The sequence below is a fragment of the Oryctolagus cuniculus genome, chromosome 7 (assembly GCF_964237555.1).
Source record: "Oryctolagus cuniculus chromosome 7, mOryCun1.1, whole genome shotgun sequence".
Classification (NCBI taxonomy): Eukaryota; Metazoa; Chordata; class Mammalia; order Lagomorpha; family Leporidae; genus Oryctolagus; species Oryctolagus cuniculus.
The window spans coordinates 7,767,010-7,794,717 of record NC_091438.1 but is presented as its reverse complement, the minus strand read 5'-3'; the positions used below and the strand labels follow the sequence as shown (position 1 = coordinate 7,794,717).

The 27,708-nt window shown below is 47.0% G+C and overlaps 1 protein-coding gene across 4 annotated transcripts in view; it reads right to left on the bottom strand.

Annotated features, from left to right (window-relative positions):
- The window catches only part of TDRD5 (tudor domain containing 5), a 107,367-nt gene that overhangs the window by 42,270 nt on the left and 37,389 nt on the right, over positions 1–27,708 (bottom strand). For all 4 annotated transcript variants that reach the window (XM_051858243.2, XM_051858241.2, XM_051858244.2 and 1 more), the window contains 9 exons: positions 20,780–20,933; positions 18,391–18,599; positions 14,861–15,081; positions 13,833–14,045; positions 13,287–13,353; positions 7,339–7,539; positions 6,392–6,547; positions 3,832–3,993; positions 168–350 (listed from right to left, as the gene is read on the bottom strand). In XM_051858243.2, coding sequence (XP_051714203.2) covers positions 168–350; positions 3,832–3,993; positions 6,392–6,547; positions 7,339–7,539; positions 13,287–13,353; positions 13,833–14,045; positions 14,861–15,081; positions 18,391–18,599; positions 20,780–20,933 — 1,566 coding nt within the window. The remainder of the gene's footprint in view (positions 1–167; positions 351–3,831; positions 3,994–6,391; positions 6,548–7,338; positions 7,540–13,286; positions 13,354–13,832; positions 14,046–14,860; positions 15,082–18,390; positions 18,600–20,779; positions 20,934–27,708) is intronic.

Genomic DNA, 27,708 nt, shown 5'->3' with positions numbered 1-27,708 from the left:
GGGTTAGGCTCTCCTGCTGCACCCTCCCTCCCCCTACTTACTGATACCGTTTTTAAAACTCAGGCGTTCTTTTGAATTACGGCCCCATACATCCTCATGTGCTGCTTTCTTAAGGCCTGGGCCACTGAATGGCAGTGGTCTGCTTTCTCTTGTTCCGAGGTTCTAACCTTCTGAGGCATTTCTTCGCAGGATGGGCACTCCTCCTCTCCACCAAGGCCTGAGGTGAGCAGGTGGGAGGCAGTGTCACCCCCTTTCCCCATTTTGGCCTGCAGTGGTAACCAGTTCTCATCCCAGACGTCGCCACCTATGGTCACTGACTCCAGGCAAGGCATTCCAGTGGGGACCTCATCCTACAAAGCAGCAGAAACCGAAGAGAAATATCACTGACAGCTCCTAACGATGCCATTTACAAGGTAGGTTTGTAATGCCTCCCGACTCCAGGTACAGATGCAGTTTGCATACACAATTCACTGCTCTCTCCCTTCTAGAATGTACACCACAGATCCCTGAAGCTCCAGAATTCATACTCCAAGGTTTCTGCAAGCGAGGGGGTGAAGTGGGAACAGAAACAGCACTCATTTCAAGCCCCTTAAGAAGCAGTTAGATCTCCAGACACCATCTCCTCCTCCAGGACTTGGGCAGCTAGACGCCCCTCGCTTGCTGCAAGGCCAGGGAGACCACAGGGGTGTTCTGAACGGTAAAACTGAGTGTGGAGTAAGCACAACAATCAAGAGGGGCAGAGTGGGGCCAGCACTGTGGTGTAGAGGGTGAAGCAGCCACCTGTGAGGCCCGCACCCCACGTAAGCACTGGTTTGAGTCCCAGCTGCTCCACTTCCAATCCAGCTCCCTGCTAATGCACCTGGAACGCCCAAGTGCTTAGACTTTGACCATCCACATGGGAGACCTAGATGGGGCTCCTGGCTTCAGGATGCTGGAAACATCTGAGGACTAAAACAGTGGTTGGAAGATCAATTGATCTCACTCTCTAACTCTGCCTTTCAATATATAAGAAATTAAAAAAAAAAAAAAAAAGAAAGAGGGGCAGGCATTTGGCACAACAGTTAAGAGGCTGCTCAGGATGCCCACAGCCCATATTGGAATGCCTAGCATTAAGTTCAAGGTCCACTTCCAATCCGATTCCTGCCAACACTTAGTAGGAGGGAGCAGAGGTGGCCCCGAGTACTTGGGTACCTGTCACCCATGCGGGAGACCTGAACTGAATTCTGGGTCATGATTTCAAGATGGCCCAACCCTGGCTTTTGCAGGCATTTGTAAAGTGACCAGCAGATGGAAGACCTCCGTCTCTTTCTGCCTTTCAAATGAATAAAATATAAGTCATTAATTTTTTTTAACACAACATATTCTGCAGAAGAAACTAAATGAAGGGTTTCGCATTGAATATCAAAATACTTGGACATCTTTTTCAAAAAATGTTTATTTTAATCTACTTGGAAGGCAGGCAAGGCAACATCGAGAGAGAGAGAGAGAGAGAGAGAGAGAACAGAGGGAAATCTTCCACTCTCGGGTTCACTCCTCACATACATGCAACACACAGAGCTGGACCAGGGAGAAGCCAGGAGCCAGAAACTCCAGCCACGTCTGCCACGTGGGTGACAGGGACCCAAGCACTTGAGCCGTCACCTGACACGTCTGCATTAGCAGGAAGCTAGGTTGGAAGTGGAGCAGCTGGGGCTTGAACTAGACTCTCATATAGAAAGTAGAGATCTCAAGTGGCAGCTTAACCCACTGTGTCACAGTACCCTGTGAAAAACACACTATGTTCAAATTTGTGGGATGTCGCTAAAGTGGTATACAGAGGTCCATTACATGAAATAGCTGCATCAGAAAAACGTTCTCAAATTAGTAATTAGGTTCTCATAATAAGAAATTCGAGAATTTATCTACAGATTTAACATAATTCCAATCAAAATCCAAGATACAGATAAGCGGATTCTAAAATTTACAAGGAAAAACTCAATATTCACAAAAATTTTGGAAAAGAATGAACAAGGAGGGATGTGGCCAAAGCAAAAACCAGAGGCAGGGACTTAACCCAAGTCTTCCAAGTCGGTGGCAGAGCTCAGCACCTGAGGAGTCACCATCCCCCGCTTTCCCAGGGCCATTAGCAAGAGCGGGACCACATGTTCATTTGTAACAAAATCCACACAGACTTAAGCCTCAGCTCTCCTACCTGAACGAATTCAAGATGTCAGTGAAGTGACAGTGAAACACTTCACAGAATAGAAAATGTTAACACAGTGGACTTTCTCAAAATAAAAACTTCTGTTACGTGAAAGAAAATGAAAAGCTGCAAGTGGGAGGATATATTTGAAAAAAAAAAAAAAAAAATCCTGGCTGGCGCCACGGCTCAATAGGCTAGTCCTGGTCACACAGGACCCTGTGCACAGGCGCTAGCACCAGCTGCTCTATTCATAGTGACCCCAAGCCTCAAACAGCTCAAATGTTCTTCAGTGGGTCAAAACTGGTACCAACGCTCTGAACTGCTGCTACACACGTAACTTGGATGACCGTCACACATGCTGAGTGACAGGCCAGTCTGGAAGCGTTACAGACAGTCCTGAACAGCCCAAACTAGACGGAGGGAGAGCCTAGCGGTCAGAACGTGTGGAGCGAGCGATGACGACGGGGTAACGAACCAGTTATTTCAGGTGACAGGGCCACTTCTGCACTGTGTCTGCGGTGCTGGCTGCACGACCTGCACACGCGTTAAATCGATGGGGCAAACATGGAAAGAACAGCAATTTCACTGCCTCGTTTTCGTCCTAACACACATTTTTCCATGAACTTTTTGTAGACATCCATATACGTGGGTTTCAAAGTTGTGTGCAGGAAAATGAACTTAACTTTTAAGTCCTTTTGCCAGGAACTTTTTGAAGTGCTGTCACACGAATTTAAAAAGATTACCACCGAATAAGACTCTGAAGGAAGGAAAAGGGTGTCCTAGGACTGGCCCAGCCGTCACTGTCGCTCGCACGACCATCGCAGGCGACGGCCTGGAACAGCGGACACACTGGCTTAGCAGGATGCAGGGGTGAAGGCTGAGAGCAACGGAAACGGGTGTCCTGGGAAACAGGACACGCAGGGAGGGGTCGCGGGAGGCGCCACTGTGTGCGCATCCACATTCCATCGAAATCAAAGCGTGGCCTCCAGGAACACCGTCAATGCTTCCTCCCGGCATGTCCCCGGTACTGTTTCTCGGTACTACTTTCTGACCGCGGCGTAACTCCTGAAGAGGGCGCTAGCTGTGCGGTGCTAACTCACCCAGCCAAACCAGAAACTGCCTTTTTCTTTCTTGGTGATCAAAGCTATGCTGCTCCCACACTGGAGACGGCTGAGGAGGGAATCTGTATTCCATCCGTGGGGAAGGCCCTAACGACGTGGAAAGCAAGAACTACTGTGTCCCGGTGCTCTTTGTTTGAGAATTAATCACACGGGCTGGCCTTGTGGCATAATGAGTTAAGCACCATGTGGGTGCTGGTTCAAGTCCCGGCTGCCACACTCCCTATACAGCTCTGCTGTGGCCTGAGAAAGCAGTGGAAGATGGTGCAAGTCCTTGGGCCCCTGCACCCACATGGGAGACCTGGAAGAGGCTCCTGCCTTTGGCCTGGCCCAGGCCACTGCTGCTGTTTAGGGAGTAAACTAGTGGATGGAAGACACCACCCACTTCTTGTGCCCCCCCACTCCTCCAGTTTTCTTTGTTACTCTGCCTTTCAAATAAATAAAATAAATCTAAAAAGAGAGGTATATTTTTTTAAAAAAGAATTAATCACATCAACTTAAGTTTCAAGAAAGCAGCCCTCCTCCTCCTACCTCAATTTCTTCCGTCAGGTCCTTGGGCTCCAGCATGGGCCACCTGGGGTCATCTTCACAGATCTTATCAAGGGCTTTCAGGGGACCAAACTCTGCATCCTTTAATGCCTCCTTTGACTCAGAATTAAGGTGATTTAAAGACTTTTCATCATTAATCGTTTGCTAGTAGGTATGAAAGAGAAAATATCTTATTTTCTACATCAACACTGTTTCCAAAGTCCACGTCTCTACATTTGGGGTGAGGAGACTTCCTAAGACCCCTGCAGATGTGACATTGTCTTCTAACCGCATCTATGACCCTGCAAGGTCTTCCCATCCTGCGGAAACTATTTCAGATAAGTACTAACGGAGTACCTAAGATCAAACATCTACAGGAGAGTTCTGTGGCTAACAAGGTGAATGCAACAGGCCCCAGCTCTCAGGAACGCACACATTCGGGTCATCACAGCGCAGCCTTCCACGGAGGTAAAACCAGAACACCGCGGGAGGAAGTGCGGGAAGACGCCGAGAGACGACACACACTTCAAGGGAAGGACCCGGGCACGGAGGGGTGTGTGTCTGCGTGCCTGGCACGTAAGCATCTTGCCACTTCCAGCTAAAGACTCCAGTGGGACACAAGCACTTTAAGTCTTTTCTCTTTTATAGAAAAGATTATCTCTCTTTATTTCTAAGATTCAAGAATGATTACCTGAAGACATTGAGTGATGACAAAATATTCTAACATGTTAAAGGTTGAATTTATATCATTACTCATATATAAGAGCAGGAAATAAAATTCTTATAATTCAGTAAAAAAATCAGGCTTCATAAAGTGTTCTGGGTCAGACAAGCCCAATTAATTTTTATGTTAATTGGAAATCTAAAACCTTTTAATTATTTTAAACATTCAGCAGGAAACTTTCACACATATTTTTTGTAACAAGTTAACATCTCAGTAGTCAAAGGGCCTTTCCTTTACATATTTTCTTTAAGATTTATTTGTTTGAAAGGCAGAGTTACAGAGAGAGGGAGAGAGAGAGTGGGAGTTCCTCCATCTGTGGGTTCTTTCCCCAAATGGCTGCACCAACCAGCGCTGAACCAGGCCGAAGCCAGGAGCTGCTTCTGGGTCTCCTATGTGGGTGCAGGAGCCCAAGCACTTGGGCCATCCTTCGCTGCTTTCCCAGGTGCATTAGCAGGGAGTAGGACTGGCAGTGGAGCAGCCAGGACTCAAACCAGTGCACTTATGGGATGCTGGCGCTGCAGGCTGGGGCTTTAATCTGCTGTGCCACAGCCAGCCCCTTCATATTTTCTAACAATTAGACAATATCCGGTAAACATATAACCTGTATAACTTTATTTTAGAAGTCAGACATAGGGGCTGGCATTGTGGCTCTTGGCTACTTTTTTTTTTTTTTTTTTTTTGACAGGCAGAGTGGACAGTGAGAGAGAGAGAGACAGAGAGAAAGGTCTTCCTTTGCCGTTGGTTCATCCTCCAATGGCCGCCACGGCCGGCGCGCTGTGGCCGGCGCACCGCGCTGATCTGATGGCAGGAGCCAGGTACTTCTCCTGGTCTCCCATGGGGTGCAGGGTCCAAGGACTTGGGCCATCCTCCACTGCACTCCCTGGCCACAGCAGAGAGCTGGCCTGGAAGAGGGGCAGCCGGGACAGAATCCGGCGCTCCGACCGGGACTAGAACACGGTGTGCCGGCGCCGCAAGGTGGAGGATTAGCCTAGTGAGCCGCAGCGCCGGCCGGCTACTGGTTTTAATAGGCACAGCTCCAGCCGTTGGGGCCAGCTGGGGAGTGAACTAGTGGATGGAAGACCTCCCCCGACCCTGCCTCTCTCTCTACCTCTGCCTCTCTGTAACTCTGCCTTTCGAATAAATAAATAAATCTTTCAAGTCAGAGATATAAAACCCTGAATGAAAGAATATTTGCTATTTTATTCAGAGAAAATAAAAGGCCTTGCTGTATCAAACAAAAAAAAGACTGTTGGTTCTCAAATTAAACATATTCTAGACTCCTAGCCTAGCACCTGCTGTCAGGAACAGAGACTTAAACAACATGCTTATCTGTTCAAGAAACAAAGTTCTTACCATGTGTTTGACTTTCCTTAACCTACCATAGGTCAAAGAACCAAGCTGGTGTGTTTGTTGTGAACGTTAAGTTAGCTAACACACGTGAGTGCTGTCAACGGGCCCTGTAACATCACCCAGGGTCACTAACTGCTGCCGTATCTCAGGCCAGAGTGGTGCACAGTAACGAACATTTAGTAATGCCATTCCTGTGGGGGAGGGTGGGTGGCCCCAGTGTTCACAAAGTCACTGAGAACAGTGAAGAAGCTGCTGAACCGTGAGCAGGGAAGATCACACCTGGGCGGTCAGGACGCCCCCAGGGGCAGGGAGTTCAGTGTGTGAAAGCCAGCATGCCCCAGACAAGGGTTTAACCCAGGGGAGTCGCTGACATCACCTGCAACGTCTCCCTACGTTACTAAGTTTGGGGAGGTCGATTCTTCATCTAAAAAATAAGGATAATCACAGTAAAAAGAACAAATTACAGCAATAATCGCAAACACCTCTTACCAGAGTGTGCAGGTCACTCTCTTTGGACTGTGGACTTATCTCTCGGTCTTCATTAAAATAATGCTGCTGGGCAGGAAAGCTCAGCTCTGTCAAGACATCGCCGGGCCCCTTACTGGACTTGGTGTACAGAGCTAGAGGGTTGAGGTCTCTGAAACCCTAGGGGGGAGAAAAGGAAAGGCTCCATTATACACCTGGCAGGACAAAGGCGAAACAGCACCTCAATTTTTAAATGCTGTGGGAGTGCACTATCATCTGAAATTTAATAGCTAAAACTGTCTATATTTTCACTTTTACCTAGTTTGAAAAGTTAACCTCAGTATAGAGACACAGCTAGATATGACTACCAATAACAAGAGAGCTCCTGTCCAGGACGACCCTGCTAACTAAGTAATTTGAGGTAGGAGAGACTATCCAATCACTTAAAATAAAAGTATCCAGATTCTAAAGTGTGTTAGGGGCCAGCGCTGGGGCACAGTGGGTAAAGCTGCTGTCTGCGGTGCTGGCATCCCATACGGGCACAGGTTCCAGTCCAGCTGCTCCACAGCTCTGCTACGGCCTGGGAAAGCAGGGAAAGACGGCCAAGTCCTTGGGCCCCTGCACCAGCACGAGACCCGGAGGAGACTCCTGGCTTCGGACTGTCACAGTTCCGGCCGTGATGGCCAAGTGGGGACTGAACCAGCGGATGGAAGACCTCTCTCTCTGTGCCTCTCCTTCTCTGTGTAATTCTGACTTTCAAATAAATAAATAAATAAATAAATCTTTAAAGTACATTAGCTAAAGTAGTTTTTTTTGGTGGGCATCTGAAAATTAAGAGTTCTCTGCATTAAGGAGACAGGAATCTCACGGCTGTCCCTAATTACTAAAGAATAAATCAAAATAATCTTTATTAAATTCTCTTGTATCTTCAATGTTGAGATTACATTTTAAACACATCCATACTGTTTTACCTTAGAAGGGACATTTTCTCTGCATACAATCGCATGGCCCTCTGTTCTCAAGACATGATGGAAGTAGACATCTTCATTTGAGGATGTATCACACAGAAAAATGTTCAAGATTCCATCTATGTATTCATCCACCACCCCCACTAATGGCTTCAAACCACACAATTTCTGGAACTGCAAAATAGCTCTGGATGTCCAGTGTTCCTGAAATATAACCCAGATAATAGATTCAGGAGGTGGACTGAAACGTGAGTTACCATAACCATATATAAAAATGAATTCCTGAACAATTCAGAGATTTCAGTGAGAAAGAAGAAACCATAAAAGGGCTGGAATAACACACAGGTGGGAAATTTGTAATTAGGAGATAAATCAGAATAAAGGAAAATAATGAAAGATATAATTAGAGAAAACTTTATCTGATTAGAAACTGATTTTCAGAAACAGTGAGTCTGATTATTAGAATCACCCCACAGAAAAACTGAAAACCCTTAGAAAAAAAATCTTTAATATGCCCTAAAAGCATCAAAGAACTAGCAAGCTAGTAACAAATTATTAGGCCCAACCAGAAGGGAAACAGGAGCCGCGAAGGTGGGCAGACTGGCACCTGGTTTGGACGGTCTAACAGGTCAAAGGCCTGCCCGTCAGGAGTCTCAGGAGAACCCGCCTTTGTTCAGCAGGGCCCCTGGAGAGGACAAGCTCAGGGCAGCCTCCCCAAATCTGCATCTCAGTGTCCCCAACACCGAGAGGCCCCCAAATCCCTCAGGTGGTTCCAGCCTGATGCTAACTCCTGGGCACCTGGCAGAAGCAAACGTCAAACCTCAGTGCAGACGGGCAACCAAGCCTGGATTCAGCCATTCTTGCCGTGAGCTTTTCAAAGATGACAAGCAGTTCACAGGCAAAGATAAAGCACACACAGAGGTAAGGAGTCACGAGTGAGGAAGAGCAGAAACAAGATGCGCTGAAACAAACCTCAACTTTGGGTATTTTAATTTCTAGACAAGTTTTAAACCATGAAAGTTATTATATAAACCCCAACCAAACCCAAACCCCAGCTTTCTTTGAAAGCCTTTGAGCTCAGCGTTGTATAAGTTAATCTAGCAGAACTAAGAAAATTTAAGATGTAAAAATAAAACTAAACACCTGACAGTTTAACAGCAGATTACACAGTATTAAACAGTAAATCAGGAAAGTGCAAGATAATGTGGAAAAAATTACCCAAAACACAGAATGGAAGACCAGGTAGACTTAAGACATAAAAGGTAAAAAATATGGGAGCAAAATTGAGGTGATTTAACATACTTGTAATTACTGTTCAAAAAAAAGAAAAAAAAAAGACACAAAACCAGAATCACATTTGAGTACCAGAACAGGCAATAATTAAAGAGATACCTCTGGGAAATTGCTAGATTTAATGAAAATTAGCCAACACAGATAAAAGCAGTCTGATGAACCACAAGGTGGATGGATGAGAGTAAATTCACCTTAAACACATGGTACTGGCCGGCGCCGTGGCTCACTAGGCTAATCCTCTGCCTTGTGGCGCCGGCACACCGGGTTCTAGTCCCGGTCGGGGCGCCGGATTCTGTCCTGGTTGCTCCTCTTCCAGGCCAGATCTCTGCTGTGGCCCGGGAGTGCAGTGGAGGATGGCCCAAGTGCTTGGGCCCTGCACCCCATGGGAGACCAGGGTAAGTACCTGGCTCCTGCCTTCGGATCAGCGCGGTGCGCTGGCCACGGCGGCCATTGGAGGGTGAACCAACAGCAAAGGAAGACCTTTCTCTCTGTCTCTCTCTCTCACTGTCCACTCTGCCTGTCAACACACACACACACACACACACACACACACACACGGTACTAAAACTGAGGAACGTGAGCAGTACACAGAAAATCTGAAAATGGCTAGAGACAAAGACAGCTCGGCCTTCAAAGGAGCACCCACTACACCAGGTGCTGCCTTTTCAAACACAACAGTGAGGACAATCCAGAACGGGAACCATGCCTGCAACGTGTTAAGCATACTAACTGCCAACCTAGAACTCTATACCTCGCAAATATATTTTTTCAATAAGCAGCGTAAAATAATGTTTTCAGATAAACTAAGCTTGCCAGCAGTCAGCTCTCAGTAACTAAAATCCTAAAGGATGCAGCTCAAATCAGAGGAGGCTGCAGTCGCTTCTTGGTGGTTCGGCAGAGGGTTACTTCTCGTCAACAGTCACGTGTGCTTGAGATACGTATCCTGCGGCGTGGCCTCGGTGTTCCACACGCATCCGGAAGGTCCACTTTGCTGTGTGAGACTCACCTGTCTGGGTTTTCTGTACTTTTTTTACTCTTACTGAAAGAAGTGTGGTTTTGTTTATGATTGTTTTATCTGTTTCTTCCTATAGCCCAGTTTTTGCTTTATAGACATTGAGATTGTATCATTAGGCACATAATATAAACATTTCTGTATTTTATTTGAGTATTTTTTATCATTATGAGGTTTATTTCCACTAGTTTTTTGCTTCCCCCAGTTTTACATATTTCAACATTAGTTTTACATATTTATGTTCTATGACGCAAAGATCTTTTAAACACTCATTGTTACAAATATCTTAATTGTTACAGCAGCACGTTTAAGATTCAGAAATTATTTAATAAACTGATTAAGACAAAAGATACAATCCAGTCTCATTCAAGAGTGGTCCATAGGCTGATCACCTAGAATCGTGATTGGCCAACATTTCAAAACCAACAGCCCCAAATACACTAAATTCCTTAATGTTAAAAAATGCATATTATCACTTCTGAGAAATACTTTGTCAGAGATAGCCACTACTCCCTAACATTTCTGGCACTGTATCTGGTATCTTTGTCATTATTCAAGTTTCCTATAAATATTAGCATTTTACATGGGCAAAGCAGTTGCTAAAAATCAATGCATTTACTAACAGGGCAAATGTGCTTGCAGGGACCTCCTCTTCCCCCAGTTTTTAAAGCTCTGATGTACTGACATTGGTCTGCCTTTAGAATAAAGCTTATCAACAACCATCTTTGCAGAGTTAGCACTGAAACTACAAACCGATGACATTTCAAAGACAAAGCAGGGGCCTGGCACTGTGACGTAGCGGGTAAAGCCATGCCTCCAGTGCCAGCATCCCCTCTGGGCACAGATCTGAGTCCTGGCTGCTCCCCTTCCTCCCCAGCTCCCTGCTCACGTGTCTGGGAAAGCAGGGGAAGACAGCCCAAGTGCTCAAGCCCCTGCACCCGCGTGGGAGACTCAGAAGAAGCTCCTGGCTTCAGATGCAGCCATTTGGGGAGTGAACCAGCAGGTGGAAGAGCTCTGTCTTTCCCTAACTCTGCCTTACAAAGAAATAGTTAAAAACAAAAAACAAAAAACAAAACAAAGGCAAAGCCGGAGAGCTGCCTGTTCCGCCAGTGCCCCGTCACGGAGGTCTCGCTCCGGTCACACGTCTGCCTACACACTGACATGTCAGTTCACAAGTGCAAAGACACCTACCTAGGTGGCTTTAAAAACTGATCTGCACAAAAGAAATTTTAACAAACCCTTACATACAACAAATTGGGATTTAAAAACACAAAAATAACATGTCACTTCTGTCATGCTGATGACCTGACACACACACGTGCAGGACAGAGGCTCCAGTTCAGCCCCTGGACGACGTAGCGTGTGTCCTGTTATATGACAAACACGTCCTCACAGAGCTTTCACTCTGACAGCAGAGACGTGTAGTGAAGGCAGTTCAAGCATTAAATACAGCCTGTGTGTATAAATGTGGTTCTACTTGATTAAAAGAATGTCTTAAGCAACCTAATATTAAGTGCACTAAAAACCACAATTTAAGAATCTGTGACAGGTGCCAGCGCTGTGGCGTGGCACCAGTTCAAGTTCTGGCTGCTCCACTTCCAATCCAGCTCCCTACCAATGGCCTAGTGCTTGGGTCTCTGCAGCCACGTGGGAGACCTAGAAGGCGGCCCTGGCTCCTGGGTTCAGATGCAGCCATTCAGAGAGTGAACCAGCAGTAGATGGAAGACTTCCTTGTCTCCCTCTCTGTAACTCTACCTCTCAAATAAATAAATCTTTAACAAAATGAATCCATGACCTTACATAAAGAAATAAAAAACATTCAAAATACAACTACAAAACCAAGGAGCAATCACTGCTATGTAAGAGTTTTAACTAAGAGCTGCTTAGAAACGCAATTTAAATGGCAAACTCAATTTCACATGACACTTGGATCAGGGATCAGCAGCTCAGTGCCGGCGGCACAAGGCTCAACAAGGATTAGAAAAGGAAATCCACTCTTCGCTGGTACAGGGGCACAGAGCAGCTCTTCACAGCTAGGGGAACAAGTCCTCGCGCTCCGTCCCGCGTCTCAGTCTCGAGAAGTTGGCTCCTTAGCAGTCGCTCCGTGGAATCAGTCCCACGCAGAAAGAGCCTCGCAAGCCTCTTCACACGTCTGCTCACTGCGGCCTCCGCCGACTCGGCACCAGCCCACACCTTCTCCAGGGCTCCGTTAGCTCCGGCGGTTCCTTCCATTCTCCATTACAGGCTCGTCCTGCAGCTCCCCTCACAGTCTCCTTCTAGGAACCGCCTGGTTCTCGCGGGGCTGCCCCTGCCTCCTAACACCGCACGTTTCAGACTCTACTCCCAGCAGCAGCTCTGTTCAGGCTTCGCCCTACGCTTTCCAGGTGGTTCTCTTCACAGCTTGGCTTCGCTTTCCTTGCTGTGCCAAAACTGTGCCGAACAGGTCACAGGCAGTAGTGCCAGTCAGTGTCCCGGGATCGTGTTTCCTTTGTGCTGCCTTTGGTGGAAGTCATTTTAGTCTGCCAGAGGCTTTGGATGCATTGAGAAATTCAGGGGCTGGCTCTGCCTCCGCCTGTGACACCGGCATCCCATACGGGCGCCTGTTTGTGTCCCAGCTGCCCCTCTTCTGATCCAGCTCTCTGCTGCGGCCTAAGAAAGCAGTAGAAGATGGCCCAAGTCTTTGGGAGACCTGGAGGAAGCTCCTGGCTCCTGGCTCCTGGCTTCTGGGTTTGGATCAGCCCAGCTTCAGCTGCTGCAATTTGGGAGTGAACCAGCGGGTGGAAGACCTTTTTCTCTGTCTCTCCCTCTGTCTGTAACTGTAGCTCTCAAATAAGCAAATAAATCTTTTAAAAAAGAAATCCCACGTCCTCTTTGCTGGTTCTCTGTCTACACTGATCCCTGAGAATCAACACCCTGGCAGATGGCTTTACTGTGGCTTCCACGTTCGCTCAGCGCGCCTGACTGCTTTTCCAGATGGAGCCCCGAGCCGCCCCGCAGCCTCCAGCGAGGACACTGCGCCTGGTCCACCGAGAGCAGGCAGTGTAGACTGCCGAGTTCATCGGCTTCTCACTCAGAAATGTGCCCTGTCTGCGTGCACGGAGCTCCCGCACTCCCCTGTGGACGGCTGCCCTGCAGGGACAGACTCGCACCGTCCCCTCTCTACATCCTCTCCCTCTTCTGTCTCCTCTCCACGTCGTCCTCGCTCTGCATGGCTGCACGGGCGTGGATGTCCCAAGGAACTGCGGGCGTGGACGTCCTGAGGGTGGCAGCCCTGGCCCTAGAGGGACCGGGAGGCCCAAAGGCCACACTGCCCCCCCCCCCATTCCTGCTTTGTGCTTTAAAACCCCTCCTTTGCCATGAACACAATTCTCCGACTTTTGCATTTAGCTACTATTTTCTTCCGGGTCCCAGGACACTGACTCGCACTACTCCCTGTGACCTGTTCCGCACACTGTAAAACCCCTGTTGTGGCAAACACGCCCCAGTGAGATGATCTCGCACGTCCGCCCTCTGCAGGGCACCAATGACCTCACTAGGGCTGGTGCCATGCTCTGCCCTCTGTGCCCTGAGCACCTGGAGGCATGCCTGGCGCAGAGCAGGCACTCGAATGTCTACTAACGATGGAAGAGCAAACAAGCACACATACCTCCACCGGCCTCACCCACGCCAGGGAACAAGGGATAGCCTGAGCTGGCAGCTTCGTGTAGCAGCACCTGCAACAGAGAACCCAACATCTCATCCCCGTCTAAAACTGCATTTTATGGAACTGCTACCTATTGATGCTAGCATTCATGCTACCTCAGAGCCTTTTACTCACTGATGTCTTACAGCATGAAGCAATCTGAGAAATAAAATTCACAACCATCTTTGCGAGCACATCTGACTTAAACGTACCCGCTGTGTAAGCACACCTCAGCAGGACCCAGTCATTTTTTACAAAGGGGTTGAAATTTAGTCCCGGGGTCCTCTCAGAGTCACGGTTATGGGAAAGACGACGCAAGGGGTTATAACCGCTCCGTGCCACTATGTGACCAGATGCCAAGTGCGCACTAAGACAGACGTAAAGGGTGGAGGGCCGAAGGCAAGACAACAGGGAGCGAGCGCCCAGCCCCACCAGCCCCACCAGCCGCACAGCGTCCAGCACTGTGACTCCACTTCTCACTGTCCGCTGCTCTCCTCCAACCCAACTCACTTGAGGAACCGCAAGGACGACTTCTGGACAGCTCCAATGTTTCCGAAGTCTGGGTAGAAGACTTCCACCTCCTGCTTCCCGAGCACCCGGTGGACGATGACCCGATACCACCACTTGTCCTCGGAAATCCTCACGCAGCAGAGATGCCCCGGCTGGATGAAGCACTCCGGCATGACATAGCGGTCGGAAACCAGCTGGTTGGAGTAACAGCGCCTGTTGCAGTCCACACACAGAGAATCCCAGAGGGGAATAAAAATCACAGGTATGTTTATTTATGTTAGCAAGAGCAAGAAAGTCTTGGCAAAAAGCAAAGCACATATCCTGATATTTTCTGATTTGCTAAGGTTTCTTAATGCCAATTAACTTTGTTTTTTCCCTTCTTATTCAAACTCCTCTTCAAAGCAGTCTGTTGAGGAAGTTTGATGGTTGCATTCATTTTCTCACCTCGAACTCTCTGAATATTAAAACCTCTCTCCCTAGTGCTTCCTAAAGCGCAAGTTAAAATCCTGTTAAAATCCCAAACCCAACAGCCTCTCAGCAGCACTGTCTCTCCTCCTTTCAAAGTCTCTCCTACATAGTTTCCAAGACCAAACTCTCCCCTGCTTCTTTTTATCAGTCCTTATTCCTTTGCCTTAAGAGTCTGGGTTCTCTGAGGTCTGATCTTTAGGAAGGCTGACGTGGTAACAGCTCAGAAGTAACTTGGGTTCAAATCCTGACTACCACTTACTGCTTCTGTGACTACCTCTCTGTACAATGCTACTCCTCCAAGTTTTGAAAAAACAGTTTATTTTTATTAAAAACATATTTGTATTAACACATATAGATTTATCTTTTAAACAAATTTCTCTATGATAAATATTGATAAAAGTACTCCTGATCTTCAATTTTTTAAAAATATTTCAATTCTGATTTTAACATAAAGAAAACAGATTTCAGGCATTTCACAGGGACAATTCTCCAAAGAGTCTTTGATTTTTAAGAGTCCCAAGAATGACATTTTGAGAGGAAGACACGCGAGAACTACCTACCGCATTTCAATCATCATGTCCTCCAGCAGCTCTGACGAATCCCTGCTGTAGATTCGGATGTAGAACTGACTGGGAGAGATGATGTACTCCACAAACACGCCCACGAGGGTGCTGGTGTCCAGTGGTGGGAGTCTGCATAATTTCTTTTCCCGTACAGCATCTGGTGGGATGTCATGATTTGCCACTGGCAGGTTGAGCTGTGAATTGTTTATGTCTATTTGCTACAAACAAACAAACAAACAAAAAACACAGTAAATCTGAGTGACGATTCAGACTGTGTGACGTCTCAAAGCGCACAAGGTGATTTCAAAAATGTCATGGAAAATTAAAAGAAATTTGTGTGAGGCCGGCACTGTGGTGCAGCGGGTTAAGCCACTGTCTGCAGTGCCAGCATCCCTGCATCCCATATGGGCGTGGTTCGAGTCACAGCTGCTCCACTTCCCATCCAGCTCCCTGATAATGGCCTAGAAAAGCCACAGAGCACGGCTCAGGCGCCTGGGCCCCGCGCCCAATGTGGGAGACCCAGACGAAGCTCCTGGCTTCAGCCCGGCCCAGCCCTGGCTGCTGTTGCCATTTGGGGAGTGAACCAGCAGATAAACACACACACACTCTGTAATTCTTTCAAATAAATTAATACATCTTTTTTTAAAAAGATAAATTTGTGTTGATGCAAAAAAAAAACTTTCGAAATCCATGCATAGTTTTTTTTCATAATATGCATTTTCCCAAGCTTCCTGAAGATTTCCTCAAATGCATGGATTTCACGAGTCACCCTTATCAGAGTCACCTTTGTTAGAATTAGTTAGGAAACTGTAAGAAAATGCAGATTCTTTGGTTCTCTCCAAGATTTGCTGATTCACAGTCCTTGATAACAGGGCTCACAACCATGCATTAAAAAATACTCCCCAAGGTAGGTGTTTAGCACAGAGGTCAAGTTGCTACTTGAGAGGCCCACATCCCATGTTAGAGAACCTGGTTCAAGCCCAGCTACTCAGCTTTGGCTCCAGCTTTGTGCTGATGCACACCCAAGGAGGCAGCAGATGGCTCAAGTACTTGGGCCCCTGACATCCACACGGAGCCTGAGTTCCAGGCTCCTGGCTTCAGCCTGGCCCAGCACTGTCTGCTGCAGGCATCTGGGGTACGGAAACAGCAGATGGAAGATCTCTTATCTGTCTTTCAAATGAAATGAAAACAAAAACTTTTTTTTTAAGAATTATTTATTTGAAAGACAAAGTTACTCAGAGAAGGAGGAGGAGGAGAGAGAGGGAGAGAGGGAGGGAGACAGAGAGAGAGAGGTTTTTCCATCTGCTGATTCATTCCCCAGATGGCCACAACGGCCAGACTTGTGCCAATCCGAAGCCAGGAGCTTCTTCCAGGTCTCCCACAGGAGTGCAGGGGACCAAGGACTTGGGCCATCTATTGTTTTCCCAGGCCACAGCAGAAAGCTGGATCAGAAGTGGAGCAGCTAAGACTCAAACCAGCGCCCATATGGGATGCCAAGCACTGCAGGCGGTGGCTTTAACGTCTACACCACAGCACCAACCACGAAAATAAAAGTTTTAAAGAAAACTCCCCAGGTGATTTTACCTACATTAAAAATGAAAATTACTGCTTTACAGTGTTAGGTAAAGAGTTAAGAAATGTTATGCAACAACCCTATACAAAACTGGCAACATGACATCTCAAATACTCAGGCTGAAGGAAGGCGGATTTTCACCCCAACCAAACCCTACCAATAGTCAAGGGTGACTTTAAGGAAACGGATTAAACTTCAGACTCGTCTTCCAATCAAACACAGGTTTCTCAAAAACTCCCATTCCAAAGCACGTAACTTTCCTCGAGGCCGTCCTATTGCGCTCCAGGCTCTTCCAGGAAACAAGCCAGGCACAGAGAACAGAGGCAAGAGTGAGCCACTCCAAGGGATGTGACTAGGGGCCGGGGCCGGGGCCGGGGCCGGGGCCGGGGCCGGGGCCAGGGCCGGGCCGCGGTGGGTGAAGCTGCCGCCTGCAATGCCAGCGTATGGATGCCTGTTGCAGTCCCAGGTGCTCCACTTCCAATCCAGCTCCTTGCTAAGGTGCCCGAGAAAGCTGTGCCCACGTGGGAGACCCAGAGGCAGCCCCTGGCTTCAGCTTGGCCCAGCCCCAGCTGTTTTGGTCACCTGGGGAGTGAATCAGCAGGTGGAAGATCTCTCTCCCTGTCCCTATGTAACTCTGCCTTTCAAATAAATAAAATAAATCTTTAAAAAAATAATGTGTGTAGAACTAAGACTTCACTAAAAAGAATTATTACCTAGAGGGCCAGCACTGTGGCACAGTAGGCTAGGCCTCCAACTGTGGCGCCAGCATCCCACACGAGTGCTGGTTCAAGTCCCGGCTGCTCTTCTTATCCAACTCTGTTTACAGCCTGGGAAAGCAGCGGAAGATGACCCAAGTGCTTGGGCCCCTGCATCCGCGTGGGAGACCTGTACAAAGCTCCTGGCTTCAGATAGGCCCAGCTCTGGCTGTTGCTGCCATTTGGGGAGTGAACCAGTGGGTGGAAGACCTCTTTCTCTGCCTCTGCCTCTCTGTAACTCTGCCTTTCCAATAAATAATTTTTTTTAAAGATTTTTGGCTGAAAGATTCAGTTGTTCTTCATAATGCTGAATCTCTAGTGTACAAAATTTTTTTAAATAACAAATTTATTTTCCTTTCAAAAGATTTATTTATATGAAAATCAGCGTCAGAGAGGGAGGGAAGGGGGGGGGGTACAGGTAGAGACAGAGATGGAAACAGAGGTAGGTCTTCCAACTGCTGGTTCTCTCCCCAGAGGGCCGCAACAGCTGGGGGCTGGGCCAGACCGAAACCAGGAGCTTCTTCTGGGTCTCCGACGTGGGCGGCACAGGCCCCCAAAATTGGGCCATCTTCCACTGCTTTTCCCAGGCACATGAGCAGGGAGCTGGATCAGAAGTGGAGCAGCTGGGACTCAAACCCATGTCCACATGGGATGTCAGTATCAGAGGCGGCAGCTTTACCCACCACGTCACAATGCTGGCCTGTGGCTCCCCGAAACTTCTTTTGTTACAGTTCTGAAGGCCAGAGCTGCAAGGTCAAGATGGGGTCGAGTAAAAGGCCACCTTCTTGCAGTGCTCACACATGGTCTTTTCTCTCTGTAAGCACGCACCCCTGGCGTCTCTGTGTCCAATTTTTTCTTCTTACAGGGACAGACATCAGATTGGATTAGGGCCTAATGGCCTCACATTATCTTCACCACTTCTATAAAAGCCCTGCTTCCAAATACAATCCCACTGTGAGATACTAGGGGTTAGGACTTCAACACAAGATCTAGGGGAACACATTTCAGTCCCTAACAGCGCTGCCATCCCGGACCACTCTTCTCTAGAACTGTCCAATACCTGAAAAAATGCGGTTTCATATATTTTGCCTAGTTTTCACTCGATCCTGGAGAAAGACCATCTGTTCAAATATTATACCATCTTTGCTGGAAGCTGAAGACACACATGCCAAGCTACGGACTCTCGAGAGCTCACTCACCAGCTGTAACGGCTTCACCACCAGGTTAGGCTTCTTGTACACCTTCTGCTCTGGCTCCCTGTGGTTCTTCGCAGGGAAATCCCATGTGGTCTCCTTGGTAGCAGCAGTAGACAAGGAGTTTCTAGGGGGGCTGGAGATACAAACTTTGGCTTCTGTTTTCTTATCTGATTGAACTAAACTCGAATTTCTGCCTGATGAAACAGCTCCATCTGAAATGGCCAACAGAGCAGCCTGGGCATATTGGTTACAGTAACTGTGCAGCTGATACTAAGCACCTTCCAGTGCCAGCACCGTGGACAGACGCAGAGATAAGTGAGACAGCACCCAGCCTTGCAGACATCTCAGCACAGACAGATAAAACTAAGTGCTCGAAGAGAACGAATCCGAACTTTTTCACTCTGGGTGGCAGGAGCTCGCGGGCTGGGAAGATTTTTTAAGACTCTGGAGAATGGCTCTAGATTTTTACCATTCTGATTGCCAAGCACTTCTTGTTCAAATGCTGCAGTGGCCACCCACTGCTGCCCAACATAGCGATGTATGTGACTACTTAATATTCCATGATATGATGCCTTCATTCTCAGGGCTGCCCAAGTCCACCACGTATTCTGTTCACATTTACATGTGTATGGGGACAAGAAGTTAGCGCACTACACCAGACCCCAGAGAGACCCGCTGCCCAAGGGGCTCCTGAGGACAAACTCATAACCACGGAGATGCTGGTGCAAAAACAGCTGTCACTGTGTTTTTAACAATGTAGAAAATGCAAACAATCTAAATGGCCATCAACAGAAAAATGGGCAACTGAATTATAACAGCTACAAAAAAGAACTATATGTAGTTTAAAAAGATTATATAAATATAAAAAGGGACTTATACAATATTTACGATACGCTTTTGTGTAAGAAAATTATTCGTGTTACAATTAACAATATTAGAGAAATCCAGAATATATACACAAAAACCATGAACACTACTCACCTCTCTAGTGTGGGAACTGTTTAAATAAGCACGTGGTGCTTCCGCGATCTGACAAAATCCAGCTGTTCTTACTTACATGTAACTTGAAAAGAGTCCGGCAGGCTACATAAAGACTCAGTTTTATTGCAGGGGAGTGGTAAAATGATGGGAAATGTTCACTTTTTACTTGTGGTGTTTGAATAGCTTTAGCATGAACATGGGTTACCCTGATAATCAACAACAAAAATCATTTTGGAAGAAACAGCTGTCCATCATCATCACTTGTAGAAGCTTATAAAAATACACTGCACCCCATGGGAGACCAGGAAAAGCACCTGGCTCCTGGCTCCTGCCATCGGATCAGCGCGGTGCGCCGGCCGCAGCGCGCCGGCCGCGGCGGCCATTGGAGGGTGAACCAACGGCAAAGGAAGACCTTTCTCTCTGTCTCTCTCTCTCACTGTCCACTCTGCCTGTCAAAAAAAAAAAAAAAAAAAAAAAAAAAAAAAAAGAAGCTTATAAAAATACAAATGCCGTGATACTTCAGCTATCACTGGGGAAACGGAATAAAGGGTCTCTCTGTACTACTTACAACTGCATGTGAGTCTACAGCTACCTCAATACAAATTACAGAAAGAAAAGGAAAGAAAAACAAAACTGCACAGTGTTCTGAGGCCCCGGGGAGCTGCTGGTGTGTGAAGGCCTGTGTGAGGGCCTGAGGCCTCCTTACCCCACAGTGAGTGAGGGGCCGCAGCTCAGGCCCCGCAGGCAGCCACCTCCCAGGGCCTTCTGCCCCGTCCCGGCCGCCCTCCAGCCTTCTCCAACACGGAGAGGTGTACTTAAAGGAAAACTAAGTGCATTAATGACATGCACCACCCCAGGCTCCGACAGAGAAACTGAAACGGACATCTTGGGAAAAACTGGCACAAGATCATTGAAGTCTGGAATTTCATTCATGCGCCAATGCGAGACTTCTTACTTCTGACAAGTCTATCAATATGAGGGAAAACTGGATGAAAGGAGTATTGAAATTATGAAATTATGTACGACCATTGCAACTTTTCTGTACACCTAAAAGTATCCCCCAAAGGAAAAACTAAAAAAAACCCACCACACCAAGAGTACGGCCCCAAAGCACAAAGCACACCCACTCATTCTGACTCCCATGTGTTTCTAAAGAGCTTTTGATGCAAAGGCAGCTAAGAACTATTCAACTATCAGAACACCGTTTCACAAAGTCCAGTTCCTTTAGAATTATCCAAGACTCTTAAATGTACTTAACTTTTATTAATACCTTAGTACCAGAAACACCCCTGGAAGGAGGTCACTGTATAAGACGTCCGTGGCTGGTGTGTGATCTGTGTGACTGAGGGGTTGCAATGAGACTGCTGCACACCCAGGCTTCCCTTCCCCACAATACCGTGGGTCAACTCACCAGGTGCCGGGGGCCTCGCGTCAGCATCAAACACGAGCAAGTCCTGTTCTCCGTCCCTGAACTCCACGCGGAGGATGTCACTAAGAGCTCCAACGAGTTCTACCACATTTAAGAAGCCCAGCTTTTTTGGTGAAAGCTGCTCTTTAAAAGTTATCTGTCACAAAAAAAATAAAAATAAAAAATAAAACACACACACACACACAGAAATTAGATAAAACAATATTAGATAATAGAAATATAATAGATGCCCTTGGAAATGATTTAATTTGGATTTAACCAAAGTAGTTTTTAAGGGCCAATGAATGCAAGTATTATTATAGTAAAGACTTGTTTCCATTAAAGTATAAAGCAGAGGCCGGCACTGTGGCTCAGTGGGTTAACACCCTGGCCTGAAGCACCGGCACCCCATATGGGTGCCAGTTTGAGACCCGGATGCTCCACTTCCCATCCAGCTCTCTGCTGTGGCCTGGGAAAGCAGTGGAATATGGCTCAAGTCCTTGGGTCCCTGCACCCACGTGGGAGACCCGGAAGAAGCTGCTGGCTCCTGGCTTTGGATTGGTGCAGGTCCTGCCGTTGCGGCCATTTAGGGAGTGAACCATCAGAAGGAAGACCTCTCTCTCTCTCTCTCTCTGCTTCTCTTCTCTATGTGTAACTCTTTCAAATAAATAAGTAAATCTTTTTTTAAAAAAAGTATAATGCAAATTATTATTCTATAATAATTCAATAATCTCTCAGTTAAGACTTCAAGGCCAGTGTTAAGTTCCCTTTAGAGCATGTGGAATTAGGGGACCTTGTTACCTCTCTTTTCCAAAATGTGTGACCGACTTCCCACATGCCCTCAAAGGGGAGGGGGGATTGTACCTGGGAGCCAGGAACTCAACCCAGGTCTCCCGCATGGGGGAGGGACCCAGCGACCCGAGACAGCACTGCTGCCTCCCCGACCCCGGGAGCATCAGCAGGAAGCCAAGTCCAGAGCTACAGCTGGAGTGGAGCCCCGGCACGCTACCGCAGGGCACAGGCGTCCTAACCACTAAGCCGAACGCTCAGCCCCACCTCCTGATGACAAAACAAAAGTCTGGAAAAAAACAACGAAAAAGAGGAGGAAGATACCCAAGACGAAAATCAACGAAACGTATTTCTCTATTTTCAGAGAAAAAATTCACTACTATTTCAGCCTGCAGAGTACTATTACTGTTTCAGATACTGCCTTTAATGCTGTTTACTGTGTGACCTTAGAAGCTGGGGTAAATACACAGTATCTATCAGAATATTTCCTACAGCACACAGATTGATTCTCTTGCCTTAAAAAATGGCATACCAAATAAAGTTGGAGGAAATATATATACTCAGACACTACGTAGTTTTGGGTTAAACTGAAAAGTTGTGAGTTTACCTTCATTAACAAGACCTATCATTAACACGCTTAAATTTTCAACAATTCAACTTCCATCTCCCCAGGCAGGACCGCACAGGTGGGCTGACCACAGCCCCGCTGCTCTGACTAGCACGAGGAAAAGCCCTGCTTCTGCTTCTGCTTCGGGCCTTGGGGGAGACCAAAGGGGAGAGCAGGTGGTTCTGCTGCAGGCACACCTTCCCCTTCATGTGACGCTCCGAGACGCACTTCCATGGAGCTCTCCTAACAGAGGGGACCAGCCCCAGGTAGGCCACAGTTCCAAAGGTCACTCATGCGGCCAGCACTGTGGCATCTGCAGTGCCAGCAAACCACATGGGCGCTGCTCCACTTCTGATCCAGCTCCCTGCTGATGCACCTGGGAATGTACTGGAGGATGGCCCACGTGCTTGGGCCCCTGCTCCCACGTGGGAGACCCTCAAGCATCTCCTGATTCCTGGCTTCAGCCACTCACACGAGACCTCTCATAAGGGAGATCTCCCAGAAGCAGCTCCCGATTCTGGTCTGGACCAGCCCTGGCTGTTGTGGCCATTTGGGGGTAAACCAGCAGATGGAAGACATTCTCTCCCCCCTTTCCCTCTGTTTTCCTCTCCATAACTCTGCCTTGCAAGGAAATCTTAAAGAATATCACATCTTCGCCGGCGCTGCGGCTCACTAGGCTAATCCTCCGCCTTGCGGTGCCGGCACCCCAGGTTCTAGTCCCGGTCGGGGCGCCGGATTCTGTCCCGGTTGCCCCTCTTCCAGGCCAGCTCTCTGCTGTGGCCAGGGAGTGCAGTGGAGGATGGCCCAAGTGCTTGGGCCCTGCACCCCATGGGAGACCAGGAGAAGTACCTGGCTCCTGCCATCGGATCAGCGCAGTGCGCCGGCCACAGCGCGCCGGCCGCGGCGGCCATTGGAGGGTAAACCAATGGCAAAGGAAGACCTTTCTCTCTGTCTCTCTCTCTCACTGTCCACTCTGTCAAAAAAAAAAAAAAAAAAAGAATATCACATCTATAGTCACTTGTGAACATCCCCAGGGGAGGCTGGTAGGGACGTTAGTGAAGTAGAGATAGTACCTCTACTTCTATGTTTCATACACTAAAGGTTCTTCTCCTTGCATGCTTGTTAGTCTTGTTCAGTTTCTTTACATTCTCTGTTAAGTGCCCAGTACTACGCACACACCGTTCAGCTGAACTTAGGCTAGGCCGAAGAGGACTGTTGAAAACATGCCATTAATTTTTTGAATAGGTACGTTATGGTCACAAAGTTCAAGAAGTCAACAGCAAGAGTGAAGTCTCCACCCATCCACATTCCTCAGACACCAGCACCCACCTGCTGGGAGTCACCACTGTTGCTAGTTTCTTGCACAACTTTCTAGAAACTGTCAAAACCTGAACATGCTTCAAGACTGAATTACATTGTATATATCGTGTTTCAGTTACTATAGAAACGATTTCATATGAGCATATGAAAGTTGAGTTTTGCTTTATGATCTGAGAATCAGCTTTTTAGGTGAATTCAATTTATTGAAATATGTCTTGTCCTGATTTGCTATGCTTTCTGCTTTGCCGATTTCCAACTACAAGCAAAGAAGAAACTGGTGCACTGATAGCCCCGTCCTTACGTCCCTCCTATCCCCAACTTGATTTTGCACTGTTTCTCCTTAGGGTTTAGATTTCCTTCAAAGTGGCAACTGGATCCAGACTTAGATTCTTCTTGGATCCTTCCAAGATCGCATGTGTTACCACTGTCTTTTGAAGAGGCACGGAACGTCTGGAAGTCTCTATCGGTGTTTCAAGGACCGGTTCCTGGTCAATGCCTACTTACTGAGGAGTGCAGTACAGTGGTCTTCTAGCTGTGTCAGTTATTCCCGATACTTGGGTGAACCTTTTACAGAGATGTGCTTCCCCTCTTCTGCTACGTGCCAGGAAAGCCGGGTAAGTGATCAGCTCCCTTTAGTTACCATACTGCAATACAACAGCTGGTTCTCCGTCATCCTTCATATTGACCAAATCCATCTTTTTATAACCACAGCACTAGATGTATCTGATGGGCTTCAAACCACTGCAGTTATGATCAAGTCTGAGCCTGGAATGACCAGCTCAGGTGCATTCCTAAGCCCTCATGAATGAAAATGCATCGAGACTAAGAGGTTTCTAAAGCGGAGTCCAGCGACTACAAAAGGAACATGCTCCTACTCACAAAGGTCAAATACAGACTGCTCTGAGAGAGCTGGATTAAAAACTGCAGTAGTCCCTGGTGTCCGGCATCGCAGCTGGAGCACCCTGATAAACCAGCTCATCAGAACAGGTTTACAACTTGGGATTCCTGTTCAGCCAACGAACTGCCTTCAAAACCAACTACGGTGGACATCCCCAACCCAAACATCTTCCCAATATTTGCCTTAAGGTACAACTATTCAGGGCTACCCTGATTCAGTGTACCTGAACTGCAATTCTTTGTGTCCCAAATAAATGCTACTCCTGGGGCTGGTGCTGTGGCATAGCCTGCAGTGCAAGCATCCCATATGGGCGCTGGTTCAAGTCCCAGCTGCTCTACTTCCAATCCAGCTCTCTGCTATGGCCTGGCAAAGCAGAAGATGGCCCAGGTCCTTAGGCCCCTGCACCCACGTGGGAGACCCGGCAGAAGTTCCTGGCTTCAGATCGGCTCAGCTTTGGCTGTTGTGGTTAATTAGGGAGTGAACCAGCGATGGAAGACCTCTCTTTCTCTCTCTACCTCTCCTTCTCTGTGTAACTCTTTCACACAAATAGTTCTTTTAAAATATTAAAAAATCTTTTTCAAAAACGCTATTCCTGTGACCTCCATGGCAATCGTCAGCATTTCACTATTACATACGACAGTTATTGTCTTGTCACATAAGCCCTTCGTCAGAGTTCCTATTCTACTTCTGGTTTTGCGAGTGGGCACTCAGAGTTCCTATTCTATTTCTGATGGTTTTGCGAGTGGGTACTCCATTTCAGTGACTTCGTGCATCTACTCTAACGACAGACAGCTTTTCTCTCACGTTAACATGGTGAATTATATTCCCTTTTAAATGTGGATTTCATTTACTTGAAAAGCAGAGCCCAGATCAACACGGACGTGTTCCGGGTGCTGGTTCACTCCCACAAATGGCTCAAACAGCTGGGGCAGAAGCCAGGGGCCCCCAGCTCCACCCGGGGCGCAGGGGCCCGAGCACTTGAGGCATCATCTGCTGACTGCAAGTGTGGAGCAGCTGGGACTTGACGCAGCACTCCACTGACGGACGTGTGTGTCCACGAGGCAGCCTCACAGCCGGGCCACAAGTCCTGCCCCTGGAAGGTCCTTCTGAAGTGGAACTCCAGCCTCGCATTCTTGGCATAAGTGCCTCTTCAGATACTGCTGCATTCAATTTACTGCTATTTTATAACAGATCCTTGTGTCCACATAAGAAACAGGGTCTAATTCTTTGTAATGTCTACGTTAAATTTTGGTAGCAAGATAAGTAATTAGCATTGGGACATATTCTTTGCTATTTTATGAAAGAAAATCTATGATTAATATAATTTCTTCCTTAAATGTATGATAGCATTCACTAGTGAAACCATCTGGGCTTAGAATTTTATTTATTTCCCCTCCCTTCCCTTGTGAACAGTTTTTGTTTTTGTTTTGTTAAGTAACAAAATTGATTTCTTTATGCTATGTTTAGATTTTCTCCTTCAGGTGCCTCGGTTTGGTAATGTGTGTCTTATAAGGGATCTGACCATTTCATGTAAGTTGTCCAACGACAGGCACAGCTGTTTACAGTATTTGCCTTTCAGGTGTTTTCTGTATATCCTATCTGCAGATCTATAACGGTGTTAACTGCTTTCTTTGCTGACACTGGCAATTTGTCCTCTTCCCCCTCCTCTTACTGTGACTATCCAGTGGCTTACCAGCATATTTAGCTTTGCTAATGTTCTCCTGTCACCTTGATTTCTGCTCTTTATTGTTTCCTTCTTGCTGGAGTTTACTGGCTCCTCTTCTGAAGTGACACACCCTTAGCAACAATTCTACAACTTTCTTCTCCGCTCCAGGCATTCAGGCGACGCCCCGAGCACTGCTCCAGCTGCACCCCAGGGTCCTGATGGCTGTACGTCCATTGCCTTCAACTCTAAGTACTTCCCAACGCCCCTGTGACTTCTTCTAGTAGGCTACCTAGTAGAGCACCTGTGGGGCTGATTCTTAGGAAAGCTATTGTACGAGTTGTAAACTTGTGTCTTGTAATTGGCTGAGACTTATCTGATGGCCAGCTATGTGGCCTGCCTTGACAAATGCTCTGTGTGTAACTGAACAAAGTCCGTCCTGTGCAGTTGCTGAGTTCAGCATCATCCCTCAGAAGTTAAACAGATCGAGACGATAGACAGCACTGTCCAGATCTGCCATGTCTTTATTCGTTTTTTAAAACCACTTCATAAATCAATGGGAAAAGTGTTAAAATCACCAATTCTGTCCGTTCAGATTATTTATCTTAGCCCAGCTGCTGGGAGCGTACAGTTAGCACTATGTGTCTGAGGAGCTCACCCTTCTGAAATGCCTCCCTCCCTCCGGGGACACACTTCATCTCGAGTCCACTTTATCTGACGTTGTAAGTCACTTCAGCTCTTTCATACTTAATTAGGTATCTTTTTCACCTCTTACTTTGAACCAATCTCTTCTTATTTATAATGCACTTCTTGTGGACAGCATGAGTGCATCTTGGTTTTTATTTTAAATCTAGTATCACAATTTCCTAATTGTAGTATTTAGCCTATTTATGAAATGATTAATAATTGCATCTAAACTTACTGTTTTGCTAGTTAATTCCTGTTAATCCCATCTGTATTTTGTTCCTGTTTCTCCTTTGAATTTACTGCATATTTAATACAATTATATTTTACCTATTAGCTTCGTAGCTACAACACTGCATGGCTGTCCTAGGTCCTATAATACACATCCTTAGCTTTCCTGTCTTATTGTACCATCTTACATAGAATATAGAAAGCTCCCAGCTCTGTAATTCCACGTACTGCTCCTCTACTTGATATGCTATAGTGGTCACCTGTATCACACTTTCATGTTCTAAACCAAGTATATAATTTCTGCCCTAAACAGTCATATTTTAATAGATGAAAGAATCCTTTATATATACCTACGTATTACCACACCCTTCGTTTTTCAATGTTTCAAGATTTAAGTTCCAACCTGGTATCATTTCCTTCACCCTGAAGAACACTGCTTAGCATTTCTTATAGTATATATCTGTTTCACAATGTTCTGTTTTTGATTATATGAAAATGGCTTTACCTTCGTTCTTATTATCACTGTATATAAAATCAAGAATGGGTAGGAGGTGGGCCAGCACTGTGGCACAGCAGGTAAAGCCACTGCCTGTGACACTGGCCTCCCACCCCACAAGGGCAATGGTCCAAGATCCGGCTGCTTCACTCCGATCCATCTCCCTGCTAATGTGCATGGGAGAGCAGTGGAAGATGGCCCACGTGCTTGGGCCCCTGCACCCACGTGAGAGATCTGGAAGAGG